Below are 21,182 nucleotides of genomic sequence, written 5' to 3' on the forward strand. Positions count from 1 at the left end.
ATTTTAAAAGGAAAGTACCCTTTAGATTACAGTTTTTCTTTAGACCTGGATATTTGCTTCAGAAATGGAACACAACAATGAATTACTTTGCGGTTCTGAAGCAGATAAATTAGACTGTATAGATGTGTTAAAAGTCCAAAACAAAGTTTGATGTAATTACTCGTTCAAGAGCTAGTTACCGACTCAAAACTAGCATTTCAGTTGGAATTGTTTTGTGTCTTTTCGACTGAGTTTGCTGTTTCAAGAAGTGTAATTCTCAAACTGTGCATTGCTCCTAGTTGCATTAAGGTCCATTTCTAAAGTTGTGGCAAGTGTTGGAATCGTGCCAGAATACCAGTGTACATGTAATCCATAATCCCATTGGAAGGTTCTCTTCTGTGTTCTTCTGCCCCTTTAATGAAGAAGCATATCTGGAGCAATACTGTCTCAATGTGAAAGTGTGCATACAACTGCACTCTTTTGGCTCATAAACATTTTAAATTTTGATTTATTTAAAATGCTTTTAATTCAATGCTTCAAAGTATTAGCCTGGATCTTAAAAATATATTCATTAAATATTACCCCTAATTACTGTGCAGTACTTTTGTCTCTGGAGTGCTTTAGCATCATTTAGTAGCATCTATTAAATATTTGGGGCATTGAGGAAAAGCTTGAAGCTAGTTTGAAGCATTAGTCTGCAAACAGTACCTTTCCAAAGACACGCTTTATAAAATTGGCTAGCAGGACATTTGGAGTCTGCTTCTGTGGTTTAGCTGAGTTGACTGGACAGCTGGTTTGCAATGCAGAACAATGCCAACAGTATGAGTTGAATTCCTGTACCAGCTGATGTTACCATGTAGGCCCCTCCTCCTCAACCTCTCTCCTCATCAGAGGCATGGTGACCCTTTGGTTAAACCACCATCAGTTGTGTCTCACAAGAGAACATCCCTACAATCTGCTAAGTCCGTGGTGACTTTACCAATAGTAGACCAGTAGGCAGTTCAGCATTTTTTTGTGCATTCTCAGCAAGTGATAGGGCTATAACCAAATTTGATGGACTTGTGGGAAGCCTTTCATTGATTACTCATGTTCTCATGTTTTTGAAGATAAATGGTATTGCATGTGATTTGATCCTGCTTAATATTATAAACTATGTCTTTACATTAGTTGGCACATGGACTTGAGCTTAATTTCATCCTGCCTCACTTTTTGTGCGTGCTTCTAAGGGGATGTGTAACTTTCCTTGAATTGAACATGTTAAAGTGGTCACTTTGTTGATCAGGTGATAAGGGAGGAACCAGCTCCCCTCATTTTGAATCTTCTCAGTTGGTTGGAATAAATATTTAAGTCCTTTTTGGCACAAAGTTATATACCTTTATTCCTATTAAAAGCTGAGCTAATTTCTTACCCTAAAAATAAGGAACCAATCACAAAGTCTTCCTGAGTTAGCAAGAGAACAAATTTATTACCTGTTAACCCCATAATAATAATGGTACGACATCCAGCAATGGCCTTGTGCAGTCACTTCGATGCATATACACATGTAGATCTAAAAGGTTAAAAGGGGGTAGTGCCCAGTGCAGAAGAAAGAGATTTTAAAATCTAAGGTTTTGAGACCTTTTGCAGGTCCTTGACACATAAGGCTTTAACCTGAGACTAAGGTTGATTAGTTGATTTCTTGGATCGTCAGCAGTAGTGAACATGGCAGGTGTTGGTTATCTGCTTCACTTCAGTCAGTGATGTTGAAGCTACTGCTTCAATTCTTATGAGAGAGAGAGAGAGAGCCTTTTCAACTTGTTCAGTTGTGCCTTTTTTAAGTACTAATTTGTGGGATGTGGGCTTCACTGGGTGGACAGCATTTATTGCCTGTCTCTAACTACTACTACTGTGTCCAAAAAAAACTTGAAATAGTAGCTTGTTTGTATATTCTGTCTGCTGACATTATTCTTTCAGACATGACAGTTGAAAGCAAGATTTCATCTCCACTGTGATTGTAATGGTATGAATGAAATAGAACATGATCTTTTTACTCTTCCGTGAAACACCGGCTTTTACATTTTAGACTAAAATGAGAAAGAACTGTTTTAAAACCAGTGACTGCAAGGATTGCTGCATGGTTTGAAAGTAATTTGATAACTGTTGTGAACATGATTTGCACAGCTATAAGTTATAACAATGGTTGCAGATGTATTGGAGCTGAAGGGTTGTGTACAAAATGGATCTTTGGTTGGCAAAAAGCAGCCGATTGACTTGTGGACGAGTGACCACTTACCATTGAAGAAGATCTCCTGCGTGCCAAAAAAATGCAGTTTGGTTCTCAGCTGCAAGAAGCATCATAGACCACCAACTGTCTGTTCTCTGCAGTACATATACATCAAGGCGCTGCTAACAAAACATGGGAAGCTGATTGGAGCTCATTCCTTTTGTGGCAAGTGTTTGTTGGCAACTCTTCCTACTGAAAATCCTTGGCACTGGTAGCTGACATTAAATTCAGAGATTGCCACTAATTAGCCAAAGAGTGTGTCTAGTAGCTCTTAACTTGCATCAGCTTTTGCCTAACTAATTTGAAGGAACAGCCTTGGCTGAGGTTGGCATTCTAAAGTTGGACTTTTTGAAGAAAGACTGAACCAAGCCTAAACATGGCTCAAAGGAGGACTAAGAGTCTCTGCAATCTCCTTCTCGTGTAACTAGGGATGGGCAATAAATGCTGACATAGCCAGCGAAACCCACACATAATATCTATGTGTGAACATGGTGTCTCCCTAGCACACAATTGGAATCTTCTTCTCAGGGGAACGGGATGAGAATGAATGACAGCCATTATTTTTCCTGGATATTAAGCTAGGGGCTTCCAAGCAGTTCATTTGATTTATCAGTACTATTCAGGAAGTTCATGGTCTGAATCACTGTGTATAACTGGCAGACTAGATCTCCAATGGGTAATGAGTTTTTAATATCTTGAATTAAAAATCTTCGATGCAATACTGTTGAAAGGCCCATTCTTCACAAAAAGTGTTTGATATTTTGAGCATTATATATATATATAATTAAAATTCCATCTACGAGTATGAGCCCACAATATTCTACAGTGTGATTAGAGATCAGAGAGTTATCCAGATTGTCTGGTCATTTGTTTCCCTTTTTCTATAGCCTCTTGTGAAATTTAACTGTTATCAATGTACTTTGTGGGATAAGTTATAAGCTTGAAAATTGTTATTAAACCAGTATTTTCAGATGTGTTATAATACTTTCTGCAAGTTTACCATGGATCAAATCATCCAGGATGACTGCTATTAATTTACTTTCCCCTTCTGCATGACAACTTGGCTCTTCCAGGACATTTGATGCAGTAATTCTTCTAGTTGCGTTCATAAATTGCAACTTTATGTAAAACAATTTTAAGCAAGTCAGAATGTCCTGTTTAATCCAATGTGAAAGCTGCAGTTAGGTTCCATAGGACCTCTACCCCATCAGAAAATAAACCATTAAAATTTAAAATGCTGCAAGTTGAAATACTGTACATACCTAAATTGTTTGTAAAGGAAAACTTAGCTTTTTAATATTTATTTTCAAATAAACTTTATCCTGTTTGCCACCTCCTTTCTCGAATCCTCACGGAGCGACAATGTGTCAGGGAAGAGAAGAATGAGAGAAGCTGTAAGATGCAGATTTGGGAGGGAGGCAGTAGCAAGAATCGAGCAGAAGTTGCGAGAGTGGTGCCAGTTGTGTCACCTGATGTGCCTTCAGCCATGGAACAATCTCAGAATGGATTCCCTGACTGTGTACGTACTGGCCTGACTGTATCTGTTAAAAGAGGTATGATGCCAAATATGGTAACCTTAAAATTGGGACTTGCTGTACTAATGATCCTTCTTCTACAATTGTCAAAATCCTAGAGAATAATACAATACTAAACTGTTCAAAACAGTTCTGGCAAGAGATGAGGTCGAATGACCATCTGGCATTAGATTATCAAATTGCATATGGTGCCTAATCAAGGCACTGGTCACTCCTTTGTGGAAAGGAACAGGAAGGAATCCTGAAATACATGGATAGTGTAAAGCCGTATTAATAGAATGAAAATGAAAACCCCATTTAGATTTTTTTCAAAAACCTTTATTTCTTGTGTGCCGTGCTGGTTCTGTAAAAAGTACATTTGAAGTTTTAGGGAAAAAATAAGAAGGTTCTTCCAAGCTGCTGCAACATATGGCAATACAAATACACAAATGCAAAAGATTTGAGAATTTGAACTTGGAAAAAGTAGGTTGTGGAGGAATAAGTTGAAAATCGTGAAAAGGGGCATGAATTATGTTTGTACTGCAGTGGCCCAGGATAAGGTACTATAGATACCAAATTAAATAATTAGATTTAAAACCAAGAGAAGAATGAATTGAGTGCTATTGAATTCATTTTTGAGGTTAAATTTTAGGGCCAAGAATGGATGCCAGTATTTAGCATCAAATTAGGTGTGCAGTTGAAGGAAAAATTTCTTAAACTAATCAGGGCAACTAAATATGATTAGAATAATTTGCTTGCGCAGAAGACAAATTTTGAATTTTAACCATTTGGGAAAATGGGCCTATATTGTAAATTTCTCTGTTATTTGTAAATGTACAGTTAATTCTTCTTCAAGGGATTCCTTTCCTTTCCAAAAAAAGTGACTGGTGCCTTGATTAGGCTCCGTAAGCAGTTTGATAGTCTGATGACAAGTAGTTATTCTATTCTGAATGTAGATATTGAATGTGAGCTATTTAGTTGCATGTTTGTATAGATTTTCATGTTTTGGTCATGTGCCTACTTCCAGGATTGGTTGTTTGCATTTCAATCAAGCAAGGAGCAGAACTTTGTGAATGCAGCTGCACTGTGGTCTCTGATTTTTGAGACTAAGGAATTTTATTAGCACTTGAAATTTCGTATTAAAGGTGAGAATGATAGCAGTGAAGAGAAATGTTTTGATGCTGTCTTGGTTTCTTTTGAGTCTTTTAGATACTGTATTAGACAGGAGTTTACTCGGTTATGCAAATATTTGTAGGGACATCCCAAATTTGAAACTAAATGTTAGACGGTAAGGAAGTATTTATTTTTCCAGCAATATTAACCTTGATTGCGGAAATCTAATTCCTGTTTTCACATTGGGATAGAACCCAAGTGTTGCCCTTGTCTCAGAAAGTGAATGGTTTTACATGGATTATTCATGTGGAATATTTTGGCTTATTTTAGAACTCTAGTTGAAAGATGTCAATATGCAAGCTTGCAACACTTTTTGATTTATTACTGTCACGTGTACCGAGGTTTAGTACAGTGAAAAGTGTTGTCTTGCATGCTTTACAGGCAGATCGTACTTTACAAGTGCATCAGGGTAACAGAACAGAGTAGGATACGATGTTACAGCAGCTGAGAAGGTGCAGGGAGAGATAAACATTAATAGTTTACCTGTTTATCCCGATTAGTGGCATTAAACAGTCGGACATAGGTGTACCTTGAGTTCTAATATTTTGAATAGTTGATTCTAGAATGCCTTAAAAATATGTTTGTAAAAGGGTATTACCATATAATTGACAAAAATACAAGAAATAGGATCCAGAGTTAAGCTTGCTCTGCCATTCAGTGTAGTCGAAGCTGATGTCTACCTAAACCTTGAAAGACCAAAGATCTACCTATCTTGGTTTTAAATATATTAAACAATGGACCATCCACACCATCCGGGGCAGGGAGTTCTAAAGATTCTCAACATTCGAATTATGAAATTACTCCTCATATCAGCCATCAATGATTAGTCCTTTATCCTGAGACAATGTCCTAGATTACCCAGCAAGGGGAAACTGCCTCTCTGGTTACGCTAGCAAATCCTTCAGAATCTGGCATGCTTCAGTTAGATTAATCGGTCATTTGTCAAAGAGTGTAGGCCTAATTTACTCAAAATAGGAAAGCCCTTTCAACTCTGGAACTAATGTAGTGAGCTTTCAATGTACTGCCTCAAAGGCAAGTGGCTCCTTTTAGATGTGTTGACCAATATAGCATGTGGTCTTGCTAAAGCCTTTGCCAGTTGCACCAATGTACATCAAACCCTTTGCAATAAAGGGTGATGAGTTATATGCTTTCCTAATTGCTGTGCGTGTGAGCAAATTATCAGTTTATTCTACGAATATGCCAAAGCCAATCTGAACATCAACATTCAGAAGTTGCACATCTTTTAAAAATATTGTGTGTTTTATCTTGTAGAAAAGCGGAAAGCTCTCAATATTCCATATTGTACTCCATCTACAACATTACCCACACTCTCAATATGTCTATATCTCTTTGTACGATCAGAGAGTAAGCCATTTTCGCTTATGAGTCTGCTCCGCATTCAGTAACTCACAGCTGGACTAATTGCAGCATTAGTTGTACTTTGCCTGCTTTAACCCTTATGTCTGTTGCCAGTCAAAAATTTGCCTGATACAGCTTAGGCGCATAGTCAATGATCTGGCCTCTACACTACTTTCTGTAGAAGAAATTCTAAAGTTTCAATAGCCTCCTGAGAGGTAAAAAATCCTTCTCGTCATTGTCTTAAATCACTTAGTTTTGAACTATGACATTAAGTTATACATTTCCCCCAAAAGAGGAAATATCCTCTCAGCATCTACCCTATCAAGTCATCTGAGAATCTTATTTGAATAAGGCCATCTTTCATTCTTCTGAGCTCCAATGGGTACAGGTCCAACCTTTCCTCAAAGGCAATGCTTTCATCAACATTAATAATAGTTGTTCACATTTATCTCACATATGTCGAGTTTCACTTTTCCCTTTTGTACAGGGAAACAGACTGGCTGGAATTTATATTCCATTGTTTAAGGATAAATCAGCACAAAAAATATTAATTTACTATACTGCTGTGAATATCTATATTTGTCAGGCATTGACTTGAGATTTAGGATTTTCTGAAAGCTTGAATGCCAGAGGTCACAAGTGGATGCCATTTTGACAGCCTTGTCAAGTTTTAAAAAGTAAAAGTATTGACTGAAAGTTCATAATATACTCTGGCGTAGCTGTATGGAAAATTGAGATCTAGCAATTAGATCAAGCACTGCAGCATCACTTTTTTTGTGCTGCTTAGGCTAAAATTAGGTTTTAAGACATATATATTTTTAGTAGATAAATTTGAAATGATCGGACATGCGCATGGGCACTGGGTCTTAGTTATGTGAAAGCTGTAAATTGTGTTCCTAATTTAAGATTACTGCTGATTTAATCAGCTTTCTATAGGCATATTTTTGTACATTAGATATACCAGAAATGTCCTGTTATTTTTCAAACAAAGTCATTGGAAAAGTAACACATTATGTAATTAAAGCAAATACAACAACTGAAGGAATTTTAGTCCTAAGTGAATTACCACAGGCCACATTTGAGGCTTAACTTTGTCTACAGCCATAAAAATGATAGATTGCTTATGTGATATCTTTGTGTAAAGAACTTGTAAGTCAGGTTACCAAATGAAAGCAATAGGAACTTCTATTTTGACTGAAATTCAAGCAATGGACAATAGTCACATCAGAATTATGCAGGGTCACTCGTGGCAAGTCACTTTCCACAGTTAAGATCAAAAGCGGAAACAACGTTATTTGAGAAACTTAGCATTTCAGATCAGATACTACAGGTGTTGGACTTCAAAATCCATTGGTAAAGGTGGTATGATAAATTTTTAATATGAAGTCAGCCATGATTTTATGCAATGAAATGCTTTTGACAAGACTGGTGAAGGGTGTAATTGTTTGTATGACATTTGGATATAAATGTAATTTACCGTATGCTTAAGATGACTTTTGTAAGACTAAGATGTTTCATGTTTAGTTTCAGATTATTCCATTACTTCAGATTTTTAAGTAACAGAATATTAATTGTAAAATATGGAACTGTCTAGAAATTTCTGGGTTGAAGAGGATTTACCATGTGATTTCTCAAATAAAATATCAAAAAATGGTTGTTTACGTATTTATGAAAAGTCAGCTGACTTGTGGAAAGTAGATAACCAAACTCTTGGGAGATGAGCAATCAGTTTTATGGCTTTAATTGCCTGACAAACTTGGTGCATGTGGCCCTATGCTGAAGGTTGCCTAGCAGCATTAGCAGCAGCATCCTCTGATCTGAAATTGTTCTTCAATACTCACCCAGTCAGTTGAAGGAAAAATCTCCTAGAATCTGTTAGCAAAAACAAAACTTTCTCCCCTGAAAAATAATAAGCCTTGCAATAGGGCAAGTTGCACGGGTCTTGCTCAGTTGAGTATCGTCTAGGAACTTGAGAAAATTCTAGATATTAGTATCTTTAACTTACTCTTAAACTCCGAGTGCTGAACTGTTACTTCCATTTTAAGACATCAGTTTGAACGAGTCAGTTGAACCTAAACCTGGATTGAAGGTCTTCCATTGATTCTACGGCTGTCAGCGTTACTGTCTTGATTGGACCATAAGAAGTCTTAAATTTTCTTGACCCCTTTGAGTTTGAGCTCTAGGCTGTACTAAGATTTTACCCATTTACTTCTTCAAAAGACACAAATTTCTGTACGTTGTACGTTTTTGGTCTGGCTTGTGGAGTAGTGAGGCTCGATTTCCAGTGCAGTCCTCCTATTAGAGTTGCAAATGAGGCAGTATTTGAGTCATCTTTAAATATTTGCATTGGATTGGAATGAAATTAACGAGAATGACAAAGAAATAGTAAATGCATCACTTCACTACTTGGTCCAATGCACCTTTTGAGTTGGTAACATGCATGTCTTCCTCAGACCACATCAGGAGGTGTTTAATCATCTTCATATTGTTTGCTTTTATTCCATTGCCCTGTAAATGCAGCTGTGGTGATACAGAACAGGTTACGTAATTAGATTAAGAAGTGAGTGACAGAGCTAAATTTATTTTAATATATTTTAATCAATATAACCCAAATAATAATTGATGGTTTATAGTGCTGTAGCTTGTGTACTAGATAAGTGTAAATGAGTATAAACTAGTATGCTGACAGCTACATTTCTTCACAATGTGCCTAGTTATCTCAATGCTAAAATTGTTTACCTTTCTCCCTCTGCTTTTGCTGCAATGAGTGTATGGGTGAAGTAGTACTGTATTAATGTTGCCTAAATAGTTAATCTTTATTTGATAAGCTGGAAAATATACACCAGTTTGGAGACTTAACGTTTTTTTTAATTTGGAAAATTTCATTCGGTAACTGAATTGAGATGTGCGAGAAGGAAGAGTGGATTCATCCTGTGTCCAATGTCTCCTTTATGTTGTGTTTATCTAGTCTTTCAGGACCAAGTGCCTTTTCTTCCTTATTGATTTTAAATTTCTATACTCTCCTTTTTAAATGGTAATTTTCTACATGTTTTAAATTATTTGTTATTATTAAAAACCATTCTTCTCAGGTACACAGTGACCTTCAATCTAGTCACCATAACAATCTGACACTCACTCTTTTTCTCTCTCTCACTGTCTTTCCCCCTCCCCCTTTACTTTGGGTCTGTCGTATTTGTTAACTAAGATGTTAGATAGGTGATCTGCCTGCAGGCTTCTACCTGTCAATCAGCTGCCTGCAGCTTTGTAAAAAATTTTGTTTGCTTTTCTTCCCCTGACCACTTTAGATGGTGCCAAGCCTTCCTAATAACATAGCCAAAATTGGAATTACACAGGATCAAATGCAAACCTTGCTACTACACTTCTTGGTACACCAATGGACGGTGTCAGAACATCTGCTAAGTGATGTTTTCGAAGTAATCAACTTGGGAATTGTTCACTCCCTTGTGTATCATGTTTGTTTCCTATCTAGTAAATATTGCATATATAACGTCATATTTTGTTTATGGAAATGCAATAACAACGGCTACATAATGTCTCAAAGTCTCTAGAATGAAGGAAAATGTAATTTAAAAAAGTTTGGATGGTGTATTTTTTTTTGGCTTCTCTACTGTTGCTTTAGGGTTAATGATAAGATTTGAATCATCAATCTACGGAGAAGGAAATCTACATTATAGTTATGGTAGGGCTTGCAGAAAACATTTATAATGTAATATAACAAGGTGTAGAGCTGGATGAACACAGCAGGCTAAGCAGCATCAGAGGAGCAGGAAAGCTGACGTTTTGGGCCTAATGTGAGACAGAATATTATTAATACGTGAAAAGTCTGTCTTCTACCCAAAGCAATATTTCTCTTATACACAAAAACAGAAGTTTCTGGAAAAGCTCAGCAGGTCTGGCAGCATCTGTGAAGAGGAATCAGAGTTAATGTTTCGGTCTGGTGACCTTCCTAAGAATCTTTAGTTGTTTTGATGAGGGACTGGTTACTGCATTATTCTGCAGTCTCAAATTGAGTGAACCGTTTAGAGCAGATCAGTGGTTCAAATCATTTCATTCTATTCAAAATGTCCTATGATCGGTGTTCTAAAAGTTTTCTTCAAGACATTGCATTTGCAGCTCTAACAGTTTAAGACCTGCGACAGGCAGAATCATGATTCTTTGTAGTTGTTTTGAAGCCAGAATTTATATATAGGCTTGTATTGCAGCAGCACATCCATCCAATAAGCCAGAATACAGCAATGAGAACTCTCTTCTAGAGTAATCAATTGGACTCTGCATAGAGGCCATTCAGTTCATCATATTGAAGCTGTTGATTGTTTGACCTGTCCAGTTAGATCCATTTTTGAGCCTTTCTTCATGATAAGCAATTATTTTCCATTGAAGTATTTACTGAATTCTTATTTTGAATGCTACTCTTGAGTTTGCTTTGAGGCACTGCATTCCAGATCACAGAATATTTTTAAAATTCTTCTTCTTCTCTGGTTGTTTTGGTATTTACCTTAAATCTGCTCCCATTGCTTACCAAACTCTGCTGCTGGAAACAGTGCCTTCTCCATTACTTCATCAAAGCTTTCCATAATCTTGGACATGAAATTAATTCTTTAAAGGTTAAAACCTTTATTCAAAGTAGAACAATCCCATCATCTCTAGACTTTCCATGTACTCCTGATACTATCCTTGTAAATCTTCTTTGGTCTCTCAAGCCTGAATATCCTTCCCAAGTAGTATATAAAATTTGGCTACAAACAATTGGAGTAAGATCTAACCATTGACTTACAAAGATTAATCATCATTTCTTTGCATTGTATCCCATACCTTTTGTTCTGAAATTTGTCTGACGAGGCTCCGATAGGGTTCTGAGGTGAAGGTCTTTTCTTGATGCATGCACCACATCATTTCCAACTCTCCATGCTCTATTCTGGGCATGTCTGCATTTTTTTTTTTAAGAGCCCAGTCATTGGGAGTGCCCTGATTATAGTCATAGAGTTGGGCAAACAAGTCCGAGTCATCCAGACGCTAGAATCAGTCCATGCCAAACGTAATTCCAAATTAAACTGGTCCCACCTGCCTATTCCTGGCCCATATCTCGCCAGACTTTATGGCATGAAAACCATGGGTTGTGTGATCCAATCTGGGCTTTATAAAAAGAGAGGCGAATAGACCAAAAGTGGTGTTAGAGTATAGTGAAAAGCTGATTCCAAAGATGGTTTAAGACATTTGAAGAGATGTAGTCATGACAATGGTAACTTGAATTTAAAAAAGAGTCACTGAAGATAGTATGCAGGAGGTTTTAGGACTTCTGAGAAAAACAACTGAGAAACCAGAAGAAAGTAAAACCAAAGTTAACAAGAGCCAGGAAGAAAGAAGAAATCTCCTGAGCCACCGGATAGAGACAAAAGAGAAGTGACCACCAGTAGAGGAATGAAGGAAATTAATGATGCTCTGAGCAGGTTCCATGTGGGTGGAGCTGAAGATTCAGCAAGGAGTTGTTGTCAGCATACCATCCGGAAGGCAAGACAGAGCCATCAGGAGATGATAAAGTGTTCACTTTCCAATCAGAGTGATGTTCAAGGAAAACAAGGAGTAGAGTATTGAAATTGAAGAGTGAAATCCCTGAGAGAGATTTGTTTTTAAGAGACTGGTGTGATTCAGCAACATACACAGATGTTGGTAATTACTATCAAATGTGTGGGGTTTATCTTGGCTATATCTGCCATTCAACATGCAGGCTATTGTGCATGACCAGAGTTTGTTGGTAAATCTGTTTGTCTGATGGTTTATTTGAATGTTACCTTGCAATATCTTTCTTGGACTCAAATTTTAGAATTACAAATCAAAAGAGTAAAATATTGTTGGTTGTTGAAATCCATAAAATTGTGTAGCCTTCATTTGATTACTAAAAATATTGGATCCCCAAACTTCATCCATTTCAGTAAATTTGGGAGTTTCATCCAAGGTTGTAACTGAATTATGTAACAGTTATGATATAGAAGTGTTGCCCCTGCTCATGTAGGAGCATTATGATTTAGTGACATTTGCTTGTCTTTTCCATACCTTTTAATAATCATCCAGTGCCCTGCTGAATGCTTTAGTTGGCTCTGTCTACACCACACATCTTAGGCAGTGCACTCCAGACCCAAGCAATTTGTGTATAAAGTTTTTTTTTTTTTACATTTGCTATGATTGTTGGTCATATTAAATGTGACCCCTCTCATTCTTGATCCTTTTGCAAGCAGGAACACTTTTTTTTTTGCTCCCTATTTTGTTTTATTCAAACCTCCCATGATTTTGAAAACCTCTATCAGATCTCCTCTTAGTTGTCTTTGCCTCCAAGGGCGACCATCCCAAAACTTCCAATCTACAACGAAAACTGAAGTTTCTCATCCTTGGAATCATAATTATAAATTTCTTCAGTACTTCATCTCCAAGGAGTTCACATCCTTTCTCATTGATTGTATTGTGTTACCCCTATTAATAATGCCCGGGGTACGGTAGGCTTTATTTTTTGTTCATGTCACCTTCATTAATTTAAGCACATATGCGCCAGGTCCCTCTGCTCCAGTACCTGCTTAAGTATTGTGAACCTTTTCTTTCCCTCTGTCCATTGTCTTCCCACCAAAATGCACCACTTGCCTGCATGGAATTCCATCTACTATGTACTTGCCCACTCCTGTCATTTGTCCTTTTGGAATTCCACACTGTTGTGCTCCCTCAAATGCTTCCAAGTTTAGTATTATTCATAAACTTTAAAATTGTTTCCTGCACACCAAGTTCCATTAACATACACATAGCAGGAAAAGCAAGGGTGTCACTATCATCAGCTGTTGGGGAACCTCACAAAAACCTTGCATTTGCCTGCAAAACTCCCATTAACAACTACTCTGTATGTTATTACTCAGCCAATGTTGTATTCACATTGCTATTGTCCCTTTTATTCCATGAGCTACAACATTTCTTTGCAAGTCTGTTTTGTGTACTGTATTGAATATCATTTTTAGAAGCCCATGTATGTCATGCCTTTCCATGTGACTACTAATTCTGCCCTATAGATTTGTTTCTAGAAGTTTGCCCAATATTGAAGTTAAGCTGATTGGTCTGTAATTGCCCAACTTGGGGGTCAGTCAGCTCAGGTGGCTGGAGGACTTGTTTGCACCGCAGTGTGATGTCAAAAGCACAGGTGCTGTCTTCCTACTGGCTGTCACCAGGAAGGTCCAGCCTTCTCGATCTTGCTCCTCACCTGAGGTGTGGTGACCCTCAGATTAAACTCATCACCAGTTGTCTCTCTATTGTTTGATAGAGCAGCGCTATGGTCCTCTGGAACATATTGACCTTACCTTGTACCTTAATTTATAAAGCCAAGGATTGCATGGCTCTTTTTAAACAGTTAATTTTTCCTGCCATGTAGAAAGACCTGTCTCCATTTATCATACCTTTCTAAAATTGAGTCTTTAATTTTCTATATTTTGGTAGGAAAAATGAAATGAGGTAATACCACTTCATGCTTCTCTATATCAAATTTCATCTGGGATATGTCTGCCCATTTTGCCAGTATATCTGTCTTAATGGCGTCTATTACTATCTTCCACCTCATTGTTTGCAATATTTGAGATTCATGTCATCTCTGAACTTTGAAATTAAGCCCTGTATAGCCAAGTTCAAGTCATTAATATTTATCAAAGACAGAGGTGAACAAGAAAGTAAATGGTGGTGCATGAGCCTGGGCACTGATGGTGAAAGGTGAGATACAAAATGGCTGAAGGTTGATGGTGAAGAGGGTATTGCAACAAAGGGTAGGATCTGCGAAGTGAGAACACAGTTTTAAACCAGTCAGCAAAAGAGTATGCATGTAATTGGGATCCAGAAAAACTTGTCACAGGTATGTGGAGTATCTAGGTTAAGACGCATAAGTTCAGGAGCATCTTTGTGGAAAATAATTGTGGGAAAGGCTTTTCTAATGAGCATCATTAATGAAATAAGTTATTACTGAACAGTTCTATTTACTGAGTGAAAAAATGTATTTGTGTTAACACATCTCAAAGCGTTCCACATATGATGAATCAAATGAGTGCAGTGACTGAGCTGGAAATAAATGAAACAATTTTGCATATATTAAAACTACAAACACGAATAAACCACTTTCATTTTTGTGGTTTTTTTATGACCATAGGTCACCCCAAAATGCTTTATAATTAATAAACTACTTTGGAAGTCACTTTTTGTTGCAGTGAAAGAAATATAATGAAGAAAATGATCAATGAATTTGAGTCAAGGACAAGGGAGCATGTCCTAAAAATTAGGATGAGATTTTTTAGGAGTAAAAGTAGGAAATGTTCCTACCCACATGTGGTGCAGAAGTTTGGATGTCTCTTCTACGAACAACTGATGCCACTTTGATATCAATGCAAGTTCAGTTGTTAACCATTTTCTTTGTGGGGTGGTGATGGCCTAGTGATATTACAGCTGGACTATTAATCCAGATACCAGGTAACCCCACCATGACATGTAGTGGAATTTGAGTTCAATAAAAAAATCTGGAACTAAGAGCCTAATAATGACCACACAACCATTGTTGTTTGTCAGAAAAAACCTCATCTGATTCACTAATGTCCTTTTAGGGAAGGAAACTGCCATCCTGACTTGGTCTGACCTATATATGACTCCAGACTCTCAGCAGTGTGGTTGACACTTAACTGCCCTCTAGGCAATTAGGAATGGGCAATAATGCTGGCCTAGCCAGTCATGCCTGCATCCTGTGAATGAACTTTTTTTTAATAATTTGAACTTGAGTTCTGAGATGCAGTGAAAAGGGCAATAGCTGTTTAAAATCCTTCAGCTTTGCACTTATGCAATGAAAATGCTTTGCCATTGGTGAGGACCACAGCCAGACATATTTAAGGTAATTTTTTTTTTGTTTAGAAGTGTGCCTAAGTTGTATTGGAAAAATAAAAATCCGCTATTGTTAGCTTATGACTTTTGTTTCAATTAGCACAAGAAAACACCGTGGCCTATAGGATGTTAATGCTGTACGCAGTCTTAGTCTTCTTATTTAAGAAGGGTGTAAATGTGTTGGAGGCAGATTTATTTGACAGGTGATAATTTTTTAAGATGTTATGAATTCTTCTCAGTCTAAATAGCCCACAAAACAACAAAAATACAGACTTCCATGTTACTGAATGACAACACACTGATTAAAGAAGTTGATGAGATTGGTAAAGGTGCCCCTTCTAAACCAAATGTTAAAAATCAACAATTACCATCCTGAAAATCTCATGACGAGCCCTCAAAAAAACAACTTTGACCCTATTTTTGTCTTCCTCAGACTCTGAAATTTTGGCTTTTCGTCTCCGATGTTCAGTTGTCTCCTTATAATCTTCTTTAGCCTCACATTTTATTTTGATCCCAAACCCTGTGTATTCACCTCTTTCCTTCTCATCCCTTAAGTGATGCAGCATGAATTACAAAATTTATCAAAAGACATTACAAAACATAAATGGTCCAGGGTGGAGAATCCAGCCCAAGAACTGATCGTTTGTAATTAAGGTCTTAAAAATATTTTAGAGTTTGAAGAAAGTTTGAGACCACCTGCTGAAGAAATTCCTTACTAAATCCTTCTACCTTTCCTTGTTTCTTTAAAATCACCCTGAAAATGTGTCTGTTTGACCAAAACATTGGTCACTGCTGCTTAACCTTATTTAGTTCAGCATCACCTTTGTGGACAGCCATGTGAAACTTCATGGGCATTTACATAATTGTGTTACAATATGGATGGAAAGTAATATTTTACAAATGTGCGTGAATATTTTCAAAGCAATTTAAACATCAAATTTAGTATTAATTTAGTCTGAGTATCTCTTGGCACGTTTTTTGTTTTGTATCAGCATATGTTTTACACTTGTAAGCTGCTGCATCATGTGTACTTGTATTTGCAGGAATGTTGATGCACTCAGTAAAAGTAATGCCTCATTTTGAATTTCAGAAAACCAAGAATAAACTCTCAGTTGGTTGCACAACAAGTAGCACAGCAGTATGCAACACCTCCACCTCCAAAAAAAGAGAAGAAGGAAAAGGTTGAAAAAGATAAGCCTGACAAAGAGAAAGAAGTAAGCTCAAATGCAAGCAAAAAGAACAGCAATAAAAAGATAAAGTAAGTGGAATTATGCAATTATTTGTGTCAGTTCTAGTTTTCTGTGTGGCAGTGAAATTTCCATAGTTGAATTGTAGATGAACTGAATGCTTTATTTATAATTTCGATTTGAAGATTTTTTTGGAGAGGTATGTTAATAGATCCAATAAGTTATGACCTCTGTCCGGTTTTAATCTCATATTTAGTGACGATTCAGGAGCATTGACAAAGCAGTAGGTTGGTGCAACTTTCTCCAGAAACACAGTACAATGTGCTTAAATTCAAAAGGACATGAGAAAAAGTAGGCCATACAGCCTTCTGGACCTGCTCTGCCATTCATTAAAGCCATTTTGCATTTTTTAAATAAAAATATCAACTCCATTTTGTTCTTCTGTCCGTGTATTCTTCATTTCTATCAATCTCATTCTTGGTGCTCAGCCAGTGACTGTATTCTAGGGTCCACTGGAGTAAAGAATTCCAAAGATTTACTGCCTCTTGATGAAGACATTTATTTCCCATCACAGTCATAACTGACTATGCCCTTATCCTGAGGTTGCCCTGAGTTCCTGAGTGCCAGCCCAGATTATCAGCTCCTTTTATATCCACCTGGTCAAGCTGTTAAAGAATTGTATACATTTCAATAAGATGACTTTACATTTTTCTAAATTTAGAAAATATAAACCCATTCTTGCCCATCCTCTCCTTGTAAGATAGCTGTCATCCCTGATCACAATTTCTGGTGAGAAATTGTGTCCCACCCCATCAACAATCCTGTGCATCTATTCTTGGGTCAAGAAACCAAAACCAATATGTAATATTCCAGATATAGTCTTACCAAAGCCCTACATCATGTCAGCAACACCACTTATTCTTATGCTGCAATCCCCTTGTAATGAGACACCATTTGCCTTTCTATTGCTTGCTATACTTATTAACTTGCTGAATCATCTACAAGGGCACTAAGCAACTCTGAATACCAGTCATTCCTGGTCTTTCACTTTTTCCAAAGCAAAACACTCCATCTGCTCTATCCATTTGGAAGGAAGAGTGGAAATTTCATGTTTCTCCACATTATACTCCAGTTGTTTGCTTGTTTACTTATCTACATAAACTGTATGGGGAGGTTTTTTTTTTTGGCTAAGTACTGGCAGTTTGGCTTATGGTATGCTTTCAGATGGTGAGCAGTACGATATGTGTGGTATAGGTGCACCATTCTCATTACAAATTGCACCAGAATAGTAGGGAATTTTGTGGTAACATGACAACTATGATAATGTTGATTATGCATCATCATAAACAGGGCAAATTCGATAAAGAAGTCTCATCTTGGAATTCCGTTGAAAGCAACTTTGCACCTCAAGGCATAGAAAGGGGCTTGATTTTCTTTTAAAAGAAGCCATCACAAATTTTGATCCTGTTTAGTTTTTGGTATAAATCTATTTTGAATTTAATGAGTAATGGTGGCTTATTACATTTAGGGAGCATATTTAGTGTATGGATTCCATTGGTAGATGAAGTAAAATCTCAGTGGTTAGCACTGCTGCCTCACAGCGCCAGGGACCCAGGTTCAATTCCACCCTCGGGCAGCTGTTTGTGTGGAGTTTTCACATTCTCCCTGTGTTTGTTTGAGTTTTCTCTGGATGCTCTGGTTTCCTCCCACAGTCCAAAGATGTGCTGGGTTAGGTGGATTGGCCATGCTAAATTTCTCTCGGTGTCCAGGAGTGTGTAAATTAGGTGGACTAGACATGCGAAATGCCTCGTTACAGGGAAAGGGTAGCGGAATGGGACTGGGTGGGATGCTCTTCGGAGGGACGGTGTGAACTTTTTGGGCCAAATGGCCTGTTTCCAGACTGTAGGGATTCTATAATTCAATGGAAATCCAATGTTTGTTAGCTTTATGCTTCATCAAAAATTGTTTCGGGATCATTAATAATTTGGTAACATTTTCTGTGGTAGAATAATGCATTGTGTGTGTGTGTAAGTAATGCAATGATGATAATAGTGTGGCTTTATTTTCAGGCCGAAGATGGAACTTGAAAAAGGACCTCCGAGTGAAATTAACAGTATACAGTCTGGGAAAGCTGTAACAAAAACTGACAGCTTACACACTTCAAGGTAATTGGTTGGCAATTAGAACAAAAGTGCAGCATGAAATGTTTTGTTTTTTGACCTTAAGTGGAACGCTGATGTTCTAAATCAGCAGCAAACAACTGTGTACTTAATATGGCTTAGAGCTTACTTGATGGATCTGACAAGGGTGGAACACACTTCATTTCATAATATTTTGAGTAGTATCTCTTTAGCATTTTGAATTGATGGAAAGTAAAATCAGTCCCCTGGATCTGATCCTGTTCACTTATACATGCTTCTTTGACTAGTTATGTAGTATTGATACAAGCATTGGTGATGCTATTTATTATGATTGTCCAACATTTCTGACATCAGAAATGTTATTTTTCAAATATTGCCCAGGTGTTCATGTTGAAGAAAGTAACATGTTTCCATGGCTGGTCTTTTGTCATTTTGGATCCTCCTACCAAAGACACTCCTTTGAAATTTGTGAAGCTACAAGTTCATTTGTACAACTCATTTGAATTAGTCTTTTGATTTTTGTCTAGTCTGGAAAATGGTACCATTTTCCAAAGAGAGCACATTATTAATAGCTTTTAATAATTTATTCATGGGATGTGGACATTGCTGGCTGGGCGTGTATTCATTAGCCATTCCTAATTGCTCTGGAGAAGGTAGTAGTGAGCTGCTTTGAATCACTGCAGTCCTTGGAGTTTGGGGACACTCTCTGAACTGTGAGGGAGTTCTGGATTTTGATCCAGCAACAGCAAACATACAGCAACTCCAGCTTATGACAGATGTTAATGGAGCTTTATGACTTTTTAAAGATTGATGAAATGTTTACTATTTCTGTCTATAGATGCTACCTCATCTGTTGAGCATTTTTAGCTTTTTCTGTTTTCACTTCAGATTCCAGCATCTGCAGTAATTTTCTGAAATCTTAAGTACTTGTTTTACTTCAGGCAGAAAACTTTGACCTCAAGTTGAAACTATTCTGTCTGCACAACAAATCTGAACATTGAAATATGTGACCTGGTTTGTAGTTTTATGCAGTTTGATAGTTTCATTTCCAGTATTGTTAGCATTCAGAATTTTGCCCTTTGCTTCCCAGTTGCTGGTCAAGGGAATGAAGCTCAAAGTCAGATGCAGTATGCCAAGGTACCTTTGTAATTCCTAGATTGTCTGTGATTGTACCACGGTCAGTTATGTACAGTTGTTTTCCTGAGTGAGGTTATTAGCAGCTTTGAAATGCACGTGGTCCTATGAAGTGAATATATGGGTATGTCTATGAATTAATATGCTACCAAATTTATATCGTAACATCCTAGATTTGCTCTTCTGCACTAGCTTAAGTCCATTGCTTTAAACGCATCTGTCAGTTCACATTCCTGACTTTATGACTAGGGACAGCATTCGAAAGCAAGCTCAACGTTACTAAAGATTAGTGGAAACCAACTTAACCAAACAAGATATTTTCAGTCTAATCTGTTTCAATTTTGTGTTTTTCTTGGAAATTTGGGTTGAGGAGTCATTACATGAATTGTTTGCATTTATAAATTGCGAAAGCTATCACAATGCTTATTTTAGAGAATAACCCTTATATGTACTAATAACTGGTTATAAAATATTGCAAACATTGCAAACCTATAGTTGTCAACATGTATTAGTACCAATAATTCAGTCGATCTTACGCTTGAGAGATTCAAATTCTGAGTTAGAATTTTAAGTTTGAGTATATCGACTTCATCTAGTCATAATTTGTCAGGAAGTGTTTTGACATAGAGGTAGCAAGCCAAACCAAGTCAGTCTCTCTATCCCTGTATTTTCAACACAGTGACATTAAAGCATTCATGACCTTCAAAATTGCTCAATTGTTCCTAACCAGACTTTACAAATTACAGATCTTGGACACCCAAGATTATAACTTAGAAATTAACAATTTATTATCAAGAATGTAACTTTAGTAGAACACAAGCTACAGGGCAATCTAATTAATAAATATGTAATAGATTTGTAATTTGCTGATTTGATCAATACCAGGCCTTTGTGAAACCGTTTAACAATGGATTGTATTACAGGCATTCAGGACACTTTGACCAATGACTTTAGAATACAAGGTAATGCAGACAGCTTCCACAGACCTCTAAGAGACTTGTCCTTATTTCATTCAGACTGGAGTTATTTTCTCAGAACTTAGAACAAGTCAATAACTGGAAAATAACTGGAGAGAGTGAAAACCAAAACAACTTCGCAGTTCAGCAGCTTCTAAAGCAAAGCTGTGTCCTAACCAAAATCTTAGTCAGACACAGTTCACTTTGTTTTCTCTTGCTTCTTTCAACCATTCTGAACATTGAAACATGTGAACTGATTTGTAGTTTTATGCAGTTTGACAGCTTTGTTTCCAGTATTGTTAGCATTCAGAATTTTGTGTGGTTGACTGACCAGTACTAGTCCTCCCTTAAATGACTAGCCCCTGAGTATAACAGCATCTCATTTGGTAACAGAATCAGATGGCTACAAGGGAATGTGGAATTTGAAAGAAACAGGTCAGCATTGATATTATTGAATGGTAGAGCAGGATCAAGGACTGGCCTATTTCTACTCCAGTTTTGTGTGCCACAGGCCATATGTTCATTTTTCAGCCATCCTTTCAGTTTGTTTTCCTCATTTGAGGACTGTATCT

The 21,182-nt window shown here is 37.1% G+C and overlaps 1 protein-coding gene across 1 annotated transcript in view; it reads left to right on the plus strand.

The window, feature by feature from the left end:
* Nucleotides 1-21,182, plus strand: part of LOC109935040 (RING1 and YY1-binding protein) — an 89,742-nt gene that overhangs the window by 62,599 nt on the left and 5,961 nt on the right. Inside the window, exons 3-4 of the mRNA XM_048606362.1 lie at nucleotides 16,283-16,450; nucleotides 18,449-18,544. Coding sequence (XP_048462319.1) covers nucleotides 16,283-16,450; nucleotides 18,449-18,544 — 264 coding nt within the window. The remainder of the gene's footprint in view (nucleotides 1-16,282; nucleotides 16,451-18,448; nucleotides 18,545-21,182) is intronic.

The sequence above is a fragment of the Rhincodon typus genome, chromosome 16, assembly GCF_021869965.1.
Source record: "Rhincodon typus isolate 14 chromosome 16, sRhiTyp1.1, whole genome shotgun sequence".
NCBI lineage: Eukaryota > Metazoa > Chordata > Chondrichthyes > Orectolobiformes > Rhincodontidae > Rhincodon > Rhincodon typus.